This window comes from Protopterus annectens, chromosome 6.part1 (assembly GCF_019279795.1).
Source record: "Protopterus annectens isolate FY-2018-M chromosome 6.part1, PAN1.0, whole genome shotgun sequence".
NCBI lineage: Eukaryota > Metazoa > Chordata > Ceratodontiformes > Protopteridae > Protopterus > Protopterus annectens.
Genome location: NC_056738.1, coordinates 485093741 through 485114584, shown reverse-complemented (window position 1 = coordinate 485114584; position 20844 = coordinate 485093741). Strand labels below are relative to the sequence as shown.

The following is a 20844-nucleotide window of genomic DNA, read 5'->3' as shown; positions in this document are numbered from 1 at the left end:
CAAGGCATCTACTTTGCTCAGGCAGGGACTATTTTCTCGGTCTGGCTCCTCTATTAGGATTAACCATCAACATGACCAAATCCTCTCTCATCCCTACACAGATGCTAGATTTTATAGGGGCAAGACTGGATTCCAGACAGATGCTTGCGTTCTTGACTCCAGATCGACTTCGGAGCCTGATGTTACACATGCAGGCCATTCTTCATCTGCAAACTCCTTCGGCAGAATTGATTCTGAGGGCCCTACGATCTATGGTGGCTGCAATCCCTCTGCTACCATTGGCCCGGTTGAACATGAGGATTCTACAGTGGACCCTCCAGGTACAATGGTTCCTGTCTTGCTACCCTCTGTCTCACCCCGTTTCCTTAAGCAAGGTTTGCAGAGAATCGCTCCTGTGGTGGCTCCAGTCTCCCAACCTCCACACGGGCCGTCCCTTCTCACTACCTCCGCCAGTCGACACAGTGACCACGGACGCTTCTCACCTGGGGTGGGGGGGGCATTTTTCAGGCAGAACAGTCCAAGGCACTTGGAACGACGTAGAGACCTCTTTGCATATCAACGTCCTAGAGATGAGAGCGGTGCTTTTGACGTTGCAAGCACTACACAACTCTCTTCCGGTAGGGACAATTGCGGTACAGACAGACAACATTTCGGTAGTCTGGTACATCAACAGACAAGGGGGAACCAGATCTTACCCCCTTTGCCACGAGGCCATGAGAGTGTGGGAATGGGCAATTTCCACCAACCGCTTTCTCATAGCAACGCACATTCCGGGATTGTCCAACATTTTAGCGGACAGGCTCAGTCGTACTATCCTGACTCCTTACGAGTGGTCTCTCAACCACCGAGTGGCAGAGCAGGTATTTGCCCGATGGGGGCGACATTGTTGCGATCTTTTTGCCTCTCCTTCAAACATGAAATGCAACGATTACTTCGCTCTGAACCCCCTCCAGGGAAGTCCCCGAGAGACTCTCTAGTTCATGCTTGGCCTCCCGGTCTGCTTTATGCTTACCCTCCTCTACCGCTGATGTTGAAATTGTTACAGAAAGCCAGGCAGCTGGGGAGCAGAATGATCCTCATTGCCCCATTCTGGCCTCGTCAGACGTGGTTCCTCTACCTATGGTGTCACCTAGTGTATCCACCATGGATTCTGGATCCCATTCCGAATCTCATCTCTCATCCTCTCGGTCTTCCAACTCCGAACCTGGTCAACCTCAAGCTGACGGCTTGGTTGCCCCAGTTCCACTCCTCATAAGGACTCACGGGATCTCATCACCGGTTAAAGCCATTCTTGTAGCAGCTCACAAGCCTTCCACCAGGAAGGTTTATCGGAGTAAGTGGAAACGCTTCACAATTTGGGCAAAACACCGTCATTTAGACCCGTTTACAGCCCTGATATCGTCGGTTCTAGATTTTCTAACCTCTCTCTTTCATCAGGGGGCTAGTTCTTCCACAGTCAAGGTACAACTGGCAGCAATCTCATACTATCACGTGGGGCAAGAGTCTGGCCCTCTTATCACTTCCAAACTGTGTAAGACCTTCCTCAAGGGTACCTTCCTCCTTAGGCCTCCAGTTAAAGAGGTGGTACCTCCATGGGATTTATCCTTAGTCTTGCAGGCCTTGACTGGTCCCCCATTCGAACCGGCTGCCACAGTTGATCTCAAATTTCTCTCTTTGAAGACTGCCTTTTTGGTGGCCATAACTTCAGCCAAAAGGGTATCGGAATTGCAAGCCCTTTGCGTCAAACCACCATATTTGGTTTTTCACCCGGATAGGGTTTACCTCAGAATCAACCCGTCCTTTCTACCTAAGGTATCTTCAGAAGCGAACATCAATCAATCCATCAATCTCCCAGTGTTTTTCCCCAACTTTCATAACAAAGGAGAGTACAAGCTTCATTCCTTGGACGTACACAGACAATTACGTTTTTATATCCACAGAACTGCTGGTCATAGGCAATCCGATCAGTTGTTTATCTCCTTTGCCAAAAGTAATTTTGGAAAATCAGTTTCTAAGGTTTCTCTCTCTAGATTGGATCTCGAGTTGTATTCTGTTAGCATATCAGAGTTCAGGAAGGCCTGCACCTCAAGGAGTCCATGCACATTCTACTAGGGCCGTTGCCACTTCTGCAGCCTTTCAGGCTAGGGTTCCACTGGATGACATTTGTTCCGCAGCCACTTGGGCTTCATCTCACACCTTTATCAGCCATTATAAAATAGATGTTATTTCCCGAGGTAGAGCGTCCTTTGGCTCTGCGGTGCTCCAGAATATCCTTCCATGAAGGCCACCCAAGACTTAGGTAGCTGGGGACTCTGTCCCACAGGTTGCTGACAAATGAAGTTCCTACTTCAGATTAAGAAGTTATGTACTCACCATAACGTTCCACCTGAGTAGGTATCTTCATTTGTCTGCAACCTTCCCCCCCTCCTTCCCCCTGACCGATTGGATCGCTCTTGAGTTATTAGAATATGTTCCCATTGGGACACCTGTTATCTGTTGTGCTATGGGGCAAACTTGATCTGAGGTCAGTTAGGGCAGGCAGGGGATTATGAGTAAGGGGGAGGAGCTAGGAGCTCGGATCTATGCTATGTTAGAAGTTGCCGGCTCGGATCCGAGATCGGATCCGTATCCCACAGGTTGCAGACAAATGAAGATACCTACTCAGATGGAACGTTATGGTGAATACATAACTTCTTATTGTTTTATCTCTGTTACTATATTAACTACTTCTAGTACAGTTGATTTAGACTTTGATTTCCATTTTCTAGTAATTGCTTTTCTTGCAGCCATCATAATTAGACTCAGCAAGGCCTGTCTAGCTAATTCCGATTCTGTATCATAGTTTAAAAAAAGTCATTTCCCTAGTTACATCAATTTGTTCATCCACTATCTCTGAAAAAGTTGTCTGCAGAAAATCTTTAAAGTCTGCCAATTCATTACACTCCCAGAAAATATGGTCCCACTTGCCTCTTTCTTCCCCATCACACCTCCAACATTTGCTATCTACCTGTGACAAAATTATCTGGAGTCATTTGCATAAACATATATATGTGCAAACATTTCCAAGCAAAAATCCTTAACTGTCTAGATTTTGTTGCATATTTGGGAAACAAACATATATATCCCCATTGCTTCTTTGTGAATTGCTTATCCAGGCTCTCTTCCCAATCCTTTCTAACTTCCTTTGATTGATTCTTATAGTTATCATGCAGTATATTATATGCTGTACTAATTATTCTTTTTACCATCAGCTTCTGTTCTAGATTTTACTAAAAACACTACCAGTGCTGGTCTTTCTTTTAGGACTCCCCTTTTTCTTTCTCTTTCTATACTCTAATATCCATCCTTGATAGGGAAAGCAATCTCTAACCTGCAGTCCAGATATATTTTTGACATCTCCCCATTCTATTATCTTTCCTTCTCTAGTTATTTGCTCCCAATACCTTGATCCTTTGCCAGTTGCCTCCAGTAAATTCCAGCCCCCTCTTGTCTATTATCTGTATTCCTAATTGTAGTCATCCTGTCAGCAGAATCCCCTTTCTCTAGTCCTCTTTTGGCCTCGTTCTTAGAAAACTTTCTGCTGCTCTGTGAATTTAATATTCTGTATGATTATTATTCTCTTTAAAGGTCGGCATCCAAAATCCCAGTCTTTCCTTGTTTCTTTACCTTCCCCCATTTCATCATCACTTTACACTTTAAAATTATAGGATGTTAAGTTGTCAATCTCGCCTTCATTCTTGCTGGATGGGTTCGGAGCCGATCCTCGGCTCCGACTCGGCACTTGCTAAGCTCGAGAGCTAATTTTACCAGCTCGAGGCAACCCTATATCCCATGATGCAAGGCGGAGACTATCCAGATCCCGTTTGCCGCTTCGCTAACGAGGTGCCTTCTTTTACCAGCTCTAGGTAAGTGAATAGTTTTGAGATTTTTCGTCTACCCCCCCTTTAAATTTATATATATATTTGTTTTTTGTTAACCTTAACGACTTACTTTAACCCTATTCCCATCAGTGTTCCCTTTTTTTCGAGTAATTTATCCCTTTTCCTAGCTTAGCCCTTAGGCCTTCCCCTCCCTAAATTTTTTCATGTCAGGGATTGTTTGTGTATGACTGTGTGTTATCCCTGTTTATTTTAAATTGTTGGATTGAGTGTTTTTGTGTGTGTGTTACTGTGTTGTGTTTCTTCGACACAGTTATGTCGAAGGACACTAAGGTCTCAGGCTTCAAGAAGTGTGACTCGTGCTGTCAGAAGATGTCTCTGACAGACGGTCACACTTCTTGTGTTTATTGCCTGGGACCTTTGCACCTGTAGGACTCTTGTGCTATCTGTCATGCCTTCAGCCCAAGAGTCCTGCAGGAGCGAAGACATAAGCTGATATTAAGGGGCTTATTAAAGCCCGAGAGCTCCCCGACTAAGTCGGCACCGGGGAAGCCCTCGGAACCTGTTAAGCCTTCTGCTGAGACTGCCATCGGCTTCGGGTTCATCCTCACCAGGGTCGAGATCGGCTCCGGCCGGAGCCGATCCTTCCACCTTACCAGTCTCAGTATCGGCTCCATCCAGTGCCGATACTGCCCAATCCAGACATTCAGTGTCTACTCCGGCTGGAGCCGACGTATCTTCGGCTCCGTTGGCTCCATCGATCTCAAAAAAGAGATCTCTATCCCCTTCAGTAGAATCCCTATGTTCGGCTCCGAGATCACCCTTGCTCTCGGAGCGGAGTCATCGGAGCCGTTCTCGGTCGTCCAGGCTGTCTGATCACGACCTCGAGAGAGTGGTGAGTAGACTATTAGTCTCAGGCATTGGCCCAAATACTCCATAGCCCATCTCAACAGACGGTAGCTATTTCACATCCACCAAACATTCCTCCTTTGACTCTCTTACACAGCTTGGAGCTGGAGCTCCTCGGAACCGGCACCGTTGTAGCTTCGGAGCCGATACCACCCCTTTCTGCTCCATCATCCTCTGCTCCGATTTCCTCCTTGAGACCTTCATTGGAGGGATCCGGGTGTCTGGTCTCTCTCGTCGGCTCCGAGGGGGCGAGTGGCATCGGACCCTTGTCCGACCCCTTTCTCCCTCTCAGAGCTTCATCGTTGGTGAGCTCGGCCCCAACATCTGCCTCGGAGCCTTCCCTCTCGGTGAGGCCTGGGGTTCCTATCTCTTCAGAGCGGGAACTTTCTGGCCTCTCTGACGGGGGAGCCTTCATGGTGATGAGGAGTGTACTAGCCCCTGGGCTTAGTCAACGGACAGTTCCATCAGCTCCTCCCACTACAGTGCCTGCTGACGTCTCTTCCCACTCTCTTGCTCCTGGACCCAGAGATCCAACGCCTCAGGTATCCCCATTGGGAATATCTTCCTCTTCCGAGGCTTCTCCTGATCCATCAGGTGAACACCCGCGTAAGAGGACATGTAAGAGGAAACATCTAGACTCCCCTGAGTCTACTACATCAGATACTGACCTGGATGAGTCGGAGGGATCCCCAAGGTCCTCCTCTGAGGATGTCTCATTCTCAGACATCCTTGAACTCCTTAAGCAGAGGGGGAACTGGCACTCCCTTAATCCTTCCGAGGACGAGTCAGTATACCTGGAGGCGTTCTGATCTCGACCCTCCACCTCCTGGGTGTCTCCGCCTTTCGACCCTCTTATGGAGGTAGTGGCTCGGAAGGCATGGATGGCTCCGGATTCAATGGAACCTATCCCTAGGAGGCCTTCAAAATTTATTGCATCCCCACAAGATAGACAATATTTAACAAAGGGTGTCCCAGTTGATGCCATGGTGGTGGCTGCTGCCACCGAGAAGGAACTAGCTGATCCTTCAGTACCTGTCTATCCTCCTAACAAGGATTCTAGGACTATGGACAGGTACGGCAAGCGGATTTTTTCTTCAGCGACTTTTGCCATGAGATCGCTGAACTACTTATGCCACTTCACCCACCTTCAAAGAGATGTTCTTAAAGAGTTGGGAGAAGTTTTACAGGATCCGTCAGCTGCTGGGTCTCAGGATGAGATTAGCTCACAGCTAGGAATCCTTAACTCCATTGTTAACTCCTCCATGCGGCTCATTTCTTATGCAGCCGATGGAGCGAGTAGGGCCGCAGGCACAGGAGTGGCTTTAAGGCGTCAGTCCTGGATGCGGCTTTGTAATTTTGCAGACTCCTTCAAGGCGTCCTTCACAAACTCCCCCTTTGATGGGTCGACCTTGTTCAGACCTCAAGTGAAAGACACTTTGACTAGATGCGAACAAGATGGCAAGACTCTTTCTGCCGTAGGAGTCCGTTTCTCCACCCCTTCAAGACCTTACCCCAAAGGACAGAAGGGAGGGAAAATGTGGTTCCACAAATCTCAAGGAGTCATGCCTGATGCACGAAGTCAGTTTACCCCCAGAGGCAGAGGGGGTAACAATAATAGACATCTCCCTAGGGGCAGAGGTGGTCCGCAGAATCAGGGTAGCAGAGAGCCTCTTTCTGACAAACCCTTCCAGCATCCCTGAGATGTTGCCCGATTGTCCGCCTTCGGAGGCAGTCGGGGGAAAATTATCGCTGTACCCAATAGCCTGGCTTTCCCTTTCTCAAGACAAATGGGTACAGTCAATTATATCTGAGGGTTACAAAATTCCCTTTATTTAAACCCCAATTCAACAAAAGGGAACCCTTCCAGACGTTCCACCTGGTCTAAGGGAACTAGCAGTGCTAGAAATATCAAAACTGCTAGTAAAAAGAGCCATCCAGCCAGTCCCAGCGGACCAAATAGGATCCGGAATCTACTCAAGGTTCTTTTTAGTTCCAAAAAAGACAGGGGACTGGAGACCAATATTAGATCTGAGCAAACTCAACAAGTTTGTAAAGAAATCAAGATTCCGGATGGTCACGCTTCAGTCCATTCTGCCCTTTCTGGGCAAGGACAATTGGATGTGCTCGATAGATCTTCAGGATGCGTACGATCACATAAAAATTCACAGACGCTCCAGAAGATTTCTCCGCTTTCGGCTGGGGACCAGTCACTTCCAATTCAGAGCCCTGCCCTTTGGACTCACTACAGCCTCCAGAGTGTTCACCAAATGTATGGCAGTGGTTACGGCTCACCTGAGACTCAAGGATTCTAGGTGTTTCCATATCTAGACGACTGGCTCCTCACTGTCACCACCAGGCATCAGCTTCTCCAAGCCAGAAATTACACCATTCACATTTGCAGAGGGCTAGGAATTTCTATAAATTTCGAAAAATCTGCCTTGTCGCCTTGTCAATCTATTACTTTTATAGGCGCAAGATTGGACACCGTACAACTTTCAGCAAAGTTAACAGACCAAAGGATCTTTGACATTCAAAGACACGTCCAGGTGATTCTTCTCAGCAACAAAATTCAGGCTAGATTTGCTCTGAAGGTATTGGGTCTTATGGCGGCCGCCATAACACTTCTTCCCCTTGCCCACTTTTACATGCGTCCTCTACAATGGATGCTATTCACCCAATGGTCTTTTCAACAACTTCCCATGCGTCACGAGATCATAGTAACTCCAACTTGCAAAAGGCATCTGACTTGGTGGATATCGTCCCCTCAAATCCATCAAGGCAGACCTTTTGTTCCTCTTGCCCCAGTTGCCACGGTTACATCAGACGCCTCCCTGATTGGGTGGGGGGGGGCATTATCAGGGCAGAATGGTCCTTGGCACTTGGCAACCTTTCGAGTACCATCTGCACATAAATGTTCTGGAGATGAGAGCGGTGCTTTTAATGTTGCAAGCCCTCAACGACTCTCTTCCCCTGGGAACTATTGCAGTCCAAATGGACAATATGTCCGTAGTGTGGTATATAAACAAACAGGGCGGAACCAAGTCCTATCCACTGTGTTGAGAGGCTCTCAGACTTTGGCAATGGGCAATCTCCTCTCACCGGTTTCTGATAGCAATGCACATCCCCGGGAAATCCAACATCATAGCGGACAGATTGAGCAGAGCTATTCTCATGCCTCACGAGTGGTCTCTCAAACAATCGGTGACGGAAGAGATTTTTCAGAAGTGGGGCCTTCCTTGCTGCAAGATTTTCGCTACACCTCAAAACAGCAAATGCCCAGACTTCTTCTCTCTCATCCCCCTTCCAGGCCATCCCCCCAGAGACGCTCTAACCCAAAATTGGCCCCGGGGACTTCTTTATGCTTTTCCCCCTTTTCCGCTGATACCTCAGCTAATTCAGAAAGCAACCGCCTTGAGAGCCAAGTTGATTCTCATTGACCCTTATTGGTCTCGACAGATATGGTTTCCGTTCCTACATCATTATCTCTTGGTACAGCCATGGCATCTGGACCCGGTTCCAGATCTTCTGACCCACCAGTCGGGTCAACTGCACCAATCCATACCTTCTCTCAACCTCACTGCTTGGTTGCTCCACTTCCATCCTTAGCCAGGCTTCCTATGATTTCTAATCCTGTACGGGATATCATAGTAGCTTCCCTAAAATCTTCTACCAGAAAGATTTACACTAGTAAATGGCGACGTTTCTCTTTCTGGGCAAAAGCTAGGAACATAGACCCCTATACTGCTCCAATTCATTCGGTATTGGACTTCCTAGCTGAGATTTTTCATTCAGGATCCTCTTCTTCCACAGTGAAAGTTCAACTGGCAGCCATTTCAAATTTTCATATAGGCCTTTTGGACCACAACATTATGTCACATAAACTTTGCAAGGCATTCCTTCAAGGTATCTTTTTATTGAAACCTCCGATTAGAGACCCCCCACCACAGTGGGATCTAAATTTAATTTTAACATCCTTGATTCTTCCCCTGTTCGAACCTGCAGCTGCCTGTTCTTTGAAATTACTTTCTTGGAAGACACTTTTTCTAGTTGCCATTACTTCTGCCAGGAGAGTATCTGAGCTTCATGCTCTCTGCATTCGTCCTCCCTATTTAATATTCCACAAAGATAGGGTATCTCTAAGGACTAATCCGTCTTTCTTACCAAAAGTGGCATCGCAGACGAACCTAAATCAATCCATTGATCTTCCAGTATTTTTCCCGAATTATTCTGATAGAGCGGAACAAAAGTTACATTGTCTTGATGTTCACCGCCAGCTCAGATATTATCTGGACAAGACTAAAATTTTTAGGAAATCTGATCAACTGTTTCTATCCTATGCAGAGAGCAGGAAAGACCTTCCAGTTTCCAAGGTAACTTTATCTAGATGGCTGTCTTCTGTGATCACTTACATTTATCAGCTCAGAGGCAAAGAGTTGATTTCTAAGCCAAAAGCCCATTCTACCAGAGCTCTAGCTACATCTACAGCTTTTCAAGCTAGACTTCCAATAGACACTATTTGTGCAGCAGCCACATGGGCCTCTCCTCATACCTTTGTTTCACATTACAAATTAGACTTGGCCTCCAGAAACAGAGCGAATTTTGGTTCCACCGTTCTCAAGAGTCTGTTCCATTGAGCCACCCAGGATAGAGGTGCTAGGGACGCGGTCCCATCCAGCAAGAATGAAAGCGAGATTGACAACTTAACATTTAGAAGTTATGTACCTACCATAACGTTCCATGTTTAGTTGTCTTCTCTCGCCTTCTTTCTTGCGTCCCGCCCTCCATCCCCCTAGCCTGGTCAGACCGGGAAGATTATGCATCTTCTATTAAGAGGTTATTCCCTTTTTCTAGCTGTTCAACTTCTAGTGTCACTAGATTAGGTTGATCCTTTCTAGAGGGTTATGATGTTATTTAGTATTGTTATTTTTCTTCCTCCTCTTCAGTTGGAAGAAAATATTACTATTTCTTTAGCTACCAAACGAGATCTGGGTAGTCTCCGCCTTGCATCATGGGATATAGGGTTGCCTCGAGCTGGTAAAATTAGCTCTCAAGCTTAGCAAGTACTGAGTCAGAGCTGAGGATCGGCTCCGAACCCATCCAGCAAGAAAGAAGGCGAGAGAAGACAGCTAACATGGAACGTTATGGTAGGTACATAACTTCTAATTTCTGCTTGTGCTATGTATAGGAACATTAACTGTGTAGCTCTAAATACCCCTTCAAATTGGGTAATCCCAGTCCACCTTGTTCTATTGGAAGAATCAACTTTTCCCTCTTGCTTTCTTCCCATCCCACATAAAATCCTTCAGTTCTTTATTAATTGTTGTCCACAACTTTTGCTGTGGTTGATAAAAATATGCCTGACCTGTGTATAAGATTAAAGGGACTAAAAGCATTTTAATTGCTTGTATATTGCTATCCATATTCATATAACAGAGTTTTCAGTTTTTCAGTTTTTGTATTATATTTTTAGTGTCTTCCCACATATCCTTAGCTGCCACACTGGAATCATAATCCTTACTCCTAAATACTTAATTTTATCATATCCTCATAAGTATGGATATTGCTGAACCAATTTGTGTGTGGGTACATCATTTACCGCTATTGCATTTGTTTTAGCTTCATTAATTTTGTATCCCAAAAAGATTTGAAACTGTTTCTAAATGTTCCACAACCCTGTAATGTCCTTTTCTGGTTTTACCAGGTGTAAAATATCTGCAAAATGAGCCAGATTTTCTTGACTGCCATTTCAATTATATCCTTGAATTTCTAAGTCACTTATTTTCTTTGCCAGTGGTACTAGATATAATGCAAATAGCAAAGGGAAAACAGGACATCCCTGCCTGGTTCCTCTGCTCAAGCAGAAATTATCAAAAAGGAACACACCCACTTTAATTTTCGCCTCTGTTCCTTCATACAACCTCCTAATCAACGTTATAATTTTATCAGGGAATGAAAATGTGTCCATTGCCTTGCTCATAAAGTCCCAGCTTACTCTGTCAAATGCTTTCTCTGCATCAAGCCCCAAAAACAACAGTGGTATTTTGTTACATTCTGCTTCTTCTGGACCATCATTGTTCTGTTAATGTTTGCCTCCCTCCACAAAACCACATAGATGTGGATCAAGCAATTTTGCCATTCTTTTAGCTGTTCTAGACCTAAACACTTTATAATCATGGTTTAGTATTGAAATGGGCCTGTATACAGCTGGATCTGATGGATCTTTATCCTCTTTAGGTATTACAGCTACCAGCACGTTCTTCCAGGATATTGGTATGTCTCCTCTTCTTAAAATACTGTTAAACAAAACCTTCCATATCTTTATCATTTTTCCCTCTTAGTTTCCAAACTTCTACAGGAATACCATCTGTTCCTGACGACTTTCCTGTAGATTGGTTATATATCACCATGTTTATCTCATCTCCTCCTATCTTAACTGTTGGTAATTGAGCCTTGTCTACCTGCAACCTTGGCATATTTAATTCTTCCATAAACATTTCCATGTGTACCTTTTCTTAATTTCCATATGTCTCTGCTTTATACAGACTTTTATAGAATTTCCAAAATATTTCTAATACTTCTGCAGGATCTCTTGTTATCGTCCTTGTTATAAGCTCCCTAAGTTTGTCGACAGCCCTTTTTCCTTTCTGTTGCCTGAGTCGTTGTGCTAAAAGCTTCTGTGCTCTAGAGTTATCAAAAATCAGTTGCTTAACAACAGTCTTTCTAAACTCTTGCATATTACTGAGGTAATGCCTTATTTTCTGTTTAGCATTTTGCAGCTGCTCCTCTTCTTGTTCTATGAGATTCTCCCTACTTTGCAATACTTTAACATGTGTCAGTCCCTGTAAATAATTCTTGTTACTTCTTAACCATATCTTCCTTTCTTTTATTTCCACCCTATTTTTAAAATCCACTTTAATTTCATCTCACTCCCTAGCTATATTTTCATAAGAAATTTCAGTCTTCTCTAATAGCTCCGGAGTAGTTTCCACTACCCATTCCTTAAATTCCTCTCTTTTCAACAGTTAGGTGGGGAAGCACCAGTGTCTCCTTTTTATTTCATTACCCTGTGTTTTTATTTTAGTTATTATTGGTGCATGATCTGAAATAGTTATCGGTTGCATATCAAGACCGTCAATTAAATGCACATGTTCCTGTGAAATGTAAATTCTGTCTAGCCTAGCCCAGTTTTTGTGTCTTGGGGAAAATATGTAGATTTACTCTGAACTTGTAGTACTGAATTCACATCTTCCATGCTAAATATTTTCAAAACTTTCTTCAAAAATCTACCTTTCTTTGTTATATTTTCCCTTCTCGGCCCCCATACACATTTTCACTGTTGCAAATTAAATTCCAGTCCCCACATAGAAGTAATATTCCCTGCTGAAAGCTGATTATTTCTCCCAGAATTTTCTTAAGCTCCATTGTAACAGTTTTAGGTGGAATATAAATACAAGCCAGTGTAAGTAATCCTTCTGCCTTGCCAGTAGCCCCTTAGTACTACAAATCTACCATTATTATCTTTTTTATCTTCTGTCACTGTCTGGGCTCTTCTTATAATTAATACAAGTGCTCCTCTTTTCCTTTGTCCTATGTATTCCACTGAATAGCCATCTTGAAAACCTTTCTTTATCAAATTCACATGTTCAGTTCTTTCCAAGTGTGTATCCTGTAGCATAGCTATTTGCACTGTACATTGTTAATATAGCTCATTACTCTTTCTTTGTTGTATTTATATGTGAGACCGTTGACATTTAAAGACATTACAGAAAACATTATTGCATTCAAAAGTATTATTCTCTCCTTTTATGTATAACAGCTTTTTTGTTAAATGTCGGGTTCCAGCTTTTGTGTTACATGGATACACTGTTTGGCAGCTTGATCTTTTATACAGTTGTTTCTTGTCATATCCATTTGAGCCTATGTCACCTCTTAAAAAACTTTTATTAAAAGCCTTCAAAAAAAACACACACCCCAATACCCCTTACAACTTGTTAACTTAATAGTAACACACAAAACTATGAACATCTTCAAATATTAAAGTTTTACCCTCCTAATAGGAACACATGTTTCAAACTGACAGCCACACTCAGACGTGAGTTAACCTAAAAGACAGGTTATCCATGCTAAGATGCATGGTTCAGCCTGTGCTTCAACTATTGTAAGTGCTGTCTGGCCTTGTCTTACCTTTTTAGCTCTCCCAGCTGAGTAACTACTTGAATGCTTTCAGACATTATCTTCTAGCCATTTCTCTTTATCAGATTGTGTCCTGGAGACATGATGGCCAGATATAGAATTGCTACTAAGCATACATTAACTTGCTAGAAAAAAAAGCCTTATAATATTGAGTATTCTTTTTCCTTTACTTGCATTCTCTTAAAACTTATTACCAGATTAAGCTAAGGGCCTAAATCTAGTCATTCCACTATACAGGAATGAAGGAAAAAACACACAAATTTTTCTTTTGTCATGCTGTTTTAACCAGACTTTTTTTCTTTCCTGGTGCTTACATTTCTTAAAAGTGAACAATGAGAAAGAGAGAAGAAGGAAGAAAGAAAAAAACAGGAGCACCTGTTTACATTAGTATCCCCACTACACTTAAAATAACTTTGAAAGCTTTTCTTTATAGCATTCAAAGAAAATCATGCACTATAAAAATAGTACCATTATGGAAACAAATGGTTTACTTAGAATTTACTTTCTCCCTCCTCTTCCCCTCTCCTAAGTATTTTTCTGAACCTTAATGACAGGAAGTAGGCCATATGCCTTAAAGTCCCATACAAATTTAACAAAGTCCAAAAGAGACCAGTATTTCCAGATTTTGTTGTTCCATCATGTTTTACAAATATAATTAATGCTTTGTAATTCCACATTTGTCAGTTTCCAGGTTTACTGTTTTATTCCTGTTCATCTCCATCTCCCAAATCTTGCATCTGCTTCATTTTCAATGTACTCTCGATTCTTCTAGTCGACTCTTGTGCTTTTCTCCTTCTCTCAAGCATTTTTCCATTGAAAGATTGGACAAGATTTTGCTAGTACAAGTCCCTCTGTGGTCTTTATTACCAGAAGAACAAGAAGCAGAACCTCCTTCTGTTTCACAAATGAAGTTTTGTTGGACAAACATTTGTATTTGTACTTCATCAAAAATGATGTTGTCCATCCATGGAAGCATATTTTGAAGAGAGCTGGGTACAGCAGTTTCAGTCATTTTCCTGCTTATTGACAGTCTCTGAATAGTGGAATGTATTTACTCATCTTCTGCCTGGTGTACAATGAATAATCATTCTCCACAAACACTCTGCTGTCTCCCATGTTTAGTACTTTGTCTTTCTGTCAATTTTTCTGGAATCAACTCCTTCTGCTGGTAGGATTGTATCTTTAATATTAAAGGTCTAGGTTGCTTTCTCATAGCCAGGTTTGGAGCATACACTCGATGTACCCTTTCAATTAATGACTCCTGCTGTGGAATACCAGTCCATTTGCTTATTTGTGCTTTCAGCTTCTCTGGTTGTTGTTGTGTCTTTCGGCTTTTCCTGGTTAGGGGTCGCCACAGCGGAACTCCGGCCCATTAATGATTGGCAGTAGATTTTACGTGCCGAGTTGCCGGCCCTGATGCACAACCTTCAACAAAGGTACGCCCATTCACGCATGTCTCCACACAAAAAATCCTCTAGCTGAGAATCGAACAGGACGTCTTGCTGTGAGGCGACAACGCTACCGCAGCACTACCAGCAGAAAAATCTCAGGTTTTCCCTATGTGCCCTGTCCTCTAATTCTATTATTTTTTGAAACCTCTCTTCTGGAGCAGTCTCATATTAAGCCAGCCTTTTTTTTCATTTCAGTCTCTTATTCTTGAAGTTTTATCACCTCATCTAAATGTCTGATTAAATCTTCCATTTTTTCCAGCCTTTTCTTGTTTGCATTGAGATACTCCATCAGTGTTTTGTTTATTTTAATCAGCTCTGTGTGGAGTTGTCTTATACTTTCTTCTAGGTTACTGGAAGTCATGTCTGGAGCTTGCATGTTCTTGCTGAATAACTGCAGTACTTTACTCAGTCTTTTTGTAGCAGGTTTTCTTTCGGGTCCTCTGTATTTCTTTTTTCCTGGCATCCAGGCAGTGCACGTACTAGCCAGTTACTGAAATTTACCCATAAATGTAACTCTACTGGCTTTCTCTGCTTAGTTTTCTGTTTTCATACTGGGAGCACTAGAATTAAGCTGTTACTCTGTGAAGCTGTCTTGGAAGTCCAGCCTGCTCAGCTGTTAGTACAATTCTCCAAAATTGCATCCCACAGTGACCCTTAAGGTCAACTAATAAAGTCCTTATCATACACAAACAAGAACCTGGAATTTGCTACCTGTTAACAATCAAGATATCACCCAAACGCTGCATGTTTAAAAGTTGTTTAAAATATTCCTAAACAAATACTGGATTTGCTCATGCTCCACACATGGCTAAGTCCCATCCTATAATCCATTTCTGTCTTTCACCCCATCCCTTTTTACCACAGTTTTAACTCTCACCCAACTTTCATGCAGCCATCGTCTCCCTTCAGTTCCCCAGCTATAATAATTTCATTTTTTCTTAAGTACTATCACTTTCCTCTATGTTACTATCATCTCCTGTTCCACTACAGAAATTCAACAACAAAGATTTGGAAACAAGGGCTCCAGGAGCAAAAAAAGAACATATATCCATTAAGAAATAGCAATGGTACAAAGAAAATTCACTCTAATGAAATGTAAGGCCATGTTCATAACACACAAGTATAGTATATTATTACTGAATGCCATGGAAAGGAGTAAGTCACAGAGAGACATTCAGTTAATTACAAGTTTCTTTTGTGCATGACACTTTTGTAAAATCTGTTTTAAACCAAGTGATTTAGTTGCCAACATTCCATCCTAATCCTAAAGGCTTTTGCACTCATTGGATGTTCCAAAGGCAATGGAGTTCTTCTTGCAGAGAACCAAACACTTGAAGAAACCAAAGCCACTTTTTTTCACCAAACATGGAAGGTAGCCTGATCAACAAACAGACCATTTATACATGGCTAGCTCATTATATTACCTTCTGCTATTCTGGTCATGGAAATATCATGTAAAAGAACATCACTACCAGTGATATGGCTATTACAACAACTTTCATTAGAGGTCTCTGTATACAGATCATCCTAAAGGCAAACACCTGGTCCTTTGCCCACTCCTTTTCTAAACTATAGGTTAGCCATACTTTCCGGGGCAAGGCAGACTTTTCTACTGCCACCTGCAGCCTACCAAAGGTTAAAAAAAAAATCCAGCAAAGTCAGTATGCATTTAAAGTATTCCCAAAGGATATTACCGCAACAGTGATAAATATGAAGAACCCATTACAGTTGTAAAAGGAACTTACGATAATAAATATTCACATAGGATCACTGTTGCAATATAATTTTCCTTTCTGGATCTCTGTTGTACACTTCTGGTATTGTTAGGGGTGGGGCTGGTACCAGGCTACTCCCCCACCTCTCACACCTCTAACTAGTTGCTTCTTGGATATTTTATTCATATGAAAGTGGAGTTCTTGGCTATGCCTCATCTGAAACCAAGAAAAGATGATGGGTAAAAGCTTAGTTCTCAGACCAGCCAGTTATGCAGCCTTGAGGGGCACCAGTATCTTCTGGAGGTCTATCGAGGAAGCCTAGGGACTACATAACCTATGAGTCCCAGGCATAAAGAAGGTTATGTCGTTGGCTTTTTATACCATCAACATGGTGACATCCCTAGGGAGAAGGACTTGACCTGGACAGGGGTGGGGGGATTGTACTAAGCTGTGGAAGCCCAAATGGATGGCAGAGCTTAGCTGTGTCTGATAATCCCAAAGGTTAATATTGCAACAGTAATCCTACTCAAACATCAAACAATATTGTAACTTCTTTACACACACCTGTACTATCTTGAACTGTAGCATTTTTTTACATGACTGAATCATTACTGTAACCAGGGCAGATTACATGTTTTGAATTCTGGATAGCTGCCTTGTATTTTTTTCTGAAGATACCCATAAAAGTAGCCACTAAGACAGCAGAAAATGTTGTAGAATACTATTTAAGGCCTGTTTTGATATTCTGCATCAGTCACCAGTAACACAGGTTTCTGCAAGAAACAAGTGTATTGTCAATTATCTTTACAATTGTCATTTGTCTGGAACGGAAGTGGTTATTCACTGAAGAATTAAGTTGTATGTTTCTTAATTGATCACTAATCCCAAATGATCACCTCTAAATCTGAGACTTTTAAAATATTTGGATTACGTTTGCTAGCCAGAAGTGGTAGAAATGTTTCCTTTGGCTCAGCTATTTGTTTCCTGTGAGATTTTCACTTTTTCCTCTGCATAACTAAAAGGCATGTCTTATAAAGCATACTATTTAAAAAAATGGTTTGAATGACTCAACTTAAAGCCCTGCCTAAAGAAAAAGGGGTGTAAACTGATGTAGTGAGGCTGTGTAAGCAGAACTAATCTTACTTAAAAGATGTGTGTAATTGGTGTGCTATTTATTGTGTGAAGTATATCATGAATATTGAAGAGGTGCCTGTTTTTGTGCATGTCTTACTTAAAGAAAGACCATTATTGCCCAAAGGTTGTGAATGGGTCTTGAGATAATTACGTTTTTAGATTTAATGCCTTGGGAAATGGAGTTGTTTTTGGATTTTAACTCCTGGTACTTTAATATTTTACCTTGTGACATCTTGAAGATTGCCAATATCAGTGTTAATTTGCGGTGAGTAAAAATGACAGTTAGTAGAAACTTTGGAGTAATAATACAAAATGTGAGTACACGGAGTTCAAGTGATAATCTAAGTGGAGTTTCTTCTTCTTTCGGCTTTTCTCGGTTAGGGGTCGCCACAGAGGATCACCTGTCTGCTCATGATTGGCAGTGGAGTTTTATGATGTCGAGTTGCCAGCCCGGCACCCAACCTTCCACTGAAGGCACACACTCGCACACACTCACACCTAGGTCCAATTTGGAGTGGCTTTATATGTGAACATTTGTAATTGCCCCCCCAGTTACAATGATTTAATCTAAAAGGAGGAAATTGGTACTGTTTTCTTTAAACATCCATATACCATTATATTCTTGATTAAAGTAGGTAGTGATTTAAAATAGGTTATACTGAGATTCTGAATGTGTACCAGAAAACTTAAACTCAGATGAATTTAGTGTGCTTTCTTGTAGCTGTACATGTACAAGTCTTTGAAGTCACAGCTGGTTCTATAAGTTGGTAAATAAATGAGATCACCAGGGCTGTATCAATAGGCTAATAAGAAACCTAGGTTTTATGTGTGTGCATGTGTGTATGTATATGTGTATGTGTATATAGCTATCTTTACTGTACATTTATTTAATCTTATCCTGACACCACCTTTGTTTTTATTTCCTTTCTTGCAGCATCCATCTTTGCATGGACTCGTGGCTTAGCTCACAGAGCAAAGCTGGATAAAAACAGTGAGCTCAACAACTTTGCCACAGCACTTGAAGAGGTCTGCATTGAGACCATTGAGTCAGGCTACATGACAAAGGACCTTGCAGCTTGCATTAAAGGTTTGCCAAAGTAAGTAAAACATTACTGACTTGTATACTACTGTGAACAGTACCTTGGTTTAATTAATTCTTGAAGCTGCTTTTTATTTAGCAGGAGTCTGACTGAACAACTAATATTTTGAAGTTAATATTTAAAACTGAAGTAAGACAAGCAAACGCACACAAATAATGACATCAGCAACTGTGCTGGCATTGATTAGGAATGTAGAAAGCACGTAACAGTCCAGCATAAATAGTGAAGAAATCACAAGCATCCCTGAAAGTGCTGCTTGAAAAAACATTCCACAATCCCCACACAGGTATGAGGTATGTTGTCTAGACTTGCTTCTTTACCCTTGGTGTGACACATTTTAGAACTACTTTATTATAGTTGTCTTGTTTAGTCTTTACTTTATACCAGATTGCCTTCCTTAACACTTCAGACCTTGCCAAAACTGTTGAGAGAAAAATATTTTTAAAACTTGAAGTATACATTTGGTATGGATGAGGAGTTAACAAAATGACTGTAACAGTGTGTTTCAACTAGTAGAGGTTTTGCAATTCTTGGAAATCCATAGTATCCAGCTCAGTTGGTTACATCCTTATACTGGGTATCATAATGTTTCTAAGTAAAACTGGAGTGTCCCTGTACATTTCTGTTCCCATTTCTCGCCAAAGAATTATGATAAAGAGGAAGCTATGCTTTTTACAGACTTGAACAGTTGAGGCATAACTTCTCTGCTGTGATACATTCTGTCAATGTTCACTTATAATTTTGTATACACAGGCTGTGTAGAAATGTTCTTGGCCTACATCTTACTTCAGTGTCTAGGGGTATACTTTTTTATTTTATTCTTTTCAAGTTAGAATCCTATATGATCCAGTCATGCCTTGCCACTGTTTTAATCTCAGTCCTGTTAATAAAGAGTATATTGTTCCTAAGAATATTCTTAATCATTGTAACAGTGATAAATGGTGCAGCCAGTATTCTTAAGACAAAATGATTTTGACTTTTATCTAGAACACCAAAAGACACAGGCCAATTGTCTATAAACTGCCTAATCTTATAGAAAGAGATAGTCTTAATGCAGCCAGAAATCTCTAGTTTATCTGGCATGTAAATGTAATTAAAAATCTTAGTTGCAAGGTGCATTCAATTCAGTAATAAGTGGACTTGTTAATATATTGATGGAAGCAATACAGAGGCTTAAAATTAACACTATAGCATTACATATTCATGAATGACTCATTGTTATACCATGAATAGTCCCTGGTTATAATCAATTTAATGCAAAGTCTCCAAGATGAATGTTTAAGCTTCACCTGCTAAGACTTCACTCTTTATCAGGCAATCTTGAATAAGTCTAACATCACCTTGAATGATTCAGTGCCATCCATCCCACTATTTCATAAAGTTAAAGAGAACTATGAACATAATTCCATCAGTTGTGGTGGTCTAATACTTCAAGAAGATTTGTTGAAGAGCTAGAATGTGAATTCTGATAACCAGATTCTAAGTTGGTTTACAGTAGCAGTATCCAAATAAGTATTGGATCTTTCTCAGGATATAACAAAATTGGTCTGTCCAAAAATGTTGTTCTAGGCAAGCATACATTATTTATATACAAAAAGTATCATTAGGAGTCCACTTAGGTTCCTAAGATCTGTGAGGAGAATTTAAATAAAGAAGGTATTGACCTTAATTGGGATAACTTTTCAAGTACTACAAATAAATGTATTCCTTTTTGATAACTTTTTATATACTCTGTTCATGATTAACTATAAGTTATAATACTTGAGACAAGTTGCACCTTATTGCAATGCCACCTTTCTGCAGTACTGATCCAGCTGCTATCCTGCACCTTTTTGGCAATTGCCACAATATTAATAACATTTGGAACAAGCTATTCAGGTTATTAAAGCAGCTTAAGGTTATTATCTCAAGACCCATTTGGTATTCATGTGTCCTAAGTATCAAGTCTGATAGTATCCTTAGCACTATGGCCACATCCTTATTGGTTAATTATCGTGTGATCAAAAATGGAATCACAGGAAAGAACACATTTTAAGAATATGGACAAAAGTAGCACAGAAGTTATTAAATCAGTTGAAATCCCTGTTACGTTTCAGAGATATTTAGTCACTGCACTCCTGAGTGCGTCATCCTTCAGATGAGACATTAACTGAGGTTCCATCTGCTTGAGTTGATGGTAGGTCAGGGTGAAGCAAATGATCCTATGGCACATATCAGAAAGATTAGCAGTCCTTTATTTATATAAAAAAACACATGTTCTATAGTTCCTTTTTCTTGTTAATGCAAACATACTCTATCACTTTCTCTTATGGGATATTTTACTGGCAGCTAATCTATTATCAGTTACCAGAAAAAAATCTTGATATTTTACTTTCTGATTACACCATTTGCTTCTTATTTTTGTAGCTTTAATTTTTTATCTGTTAGATTTTCCTATGGTTTTATATACTAATGTTTTATCATT

General features: G+C 41.4%; 1 protein-coding gene across 2 annotated transcripts in view; it reads left to right on the top strand.

Annotated features, from left to right (window-relative positions):
• IDH1 (isocitrate dehydrogenase (NADP(+)) 1) overlaps window positions 1–20844 on the top strand; it is a 385831-nt gene that overhangs the window by 335314 nt on the left and 29673 nt on the right. For both annotated transcript variants that reach the window (XM_044075944.1, XM_044075943.1), the window contains exon 8: window positions 18215–18377. In XM_044075944.1, the coding sequence (XP_043931879.1) occupies window positions 18215–18377 (163 nt within the window). The remainder of the gene's footprint in view (window positions 1–18214; window positions 18378–20844) is intronic.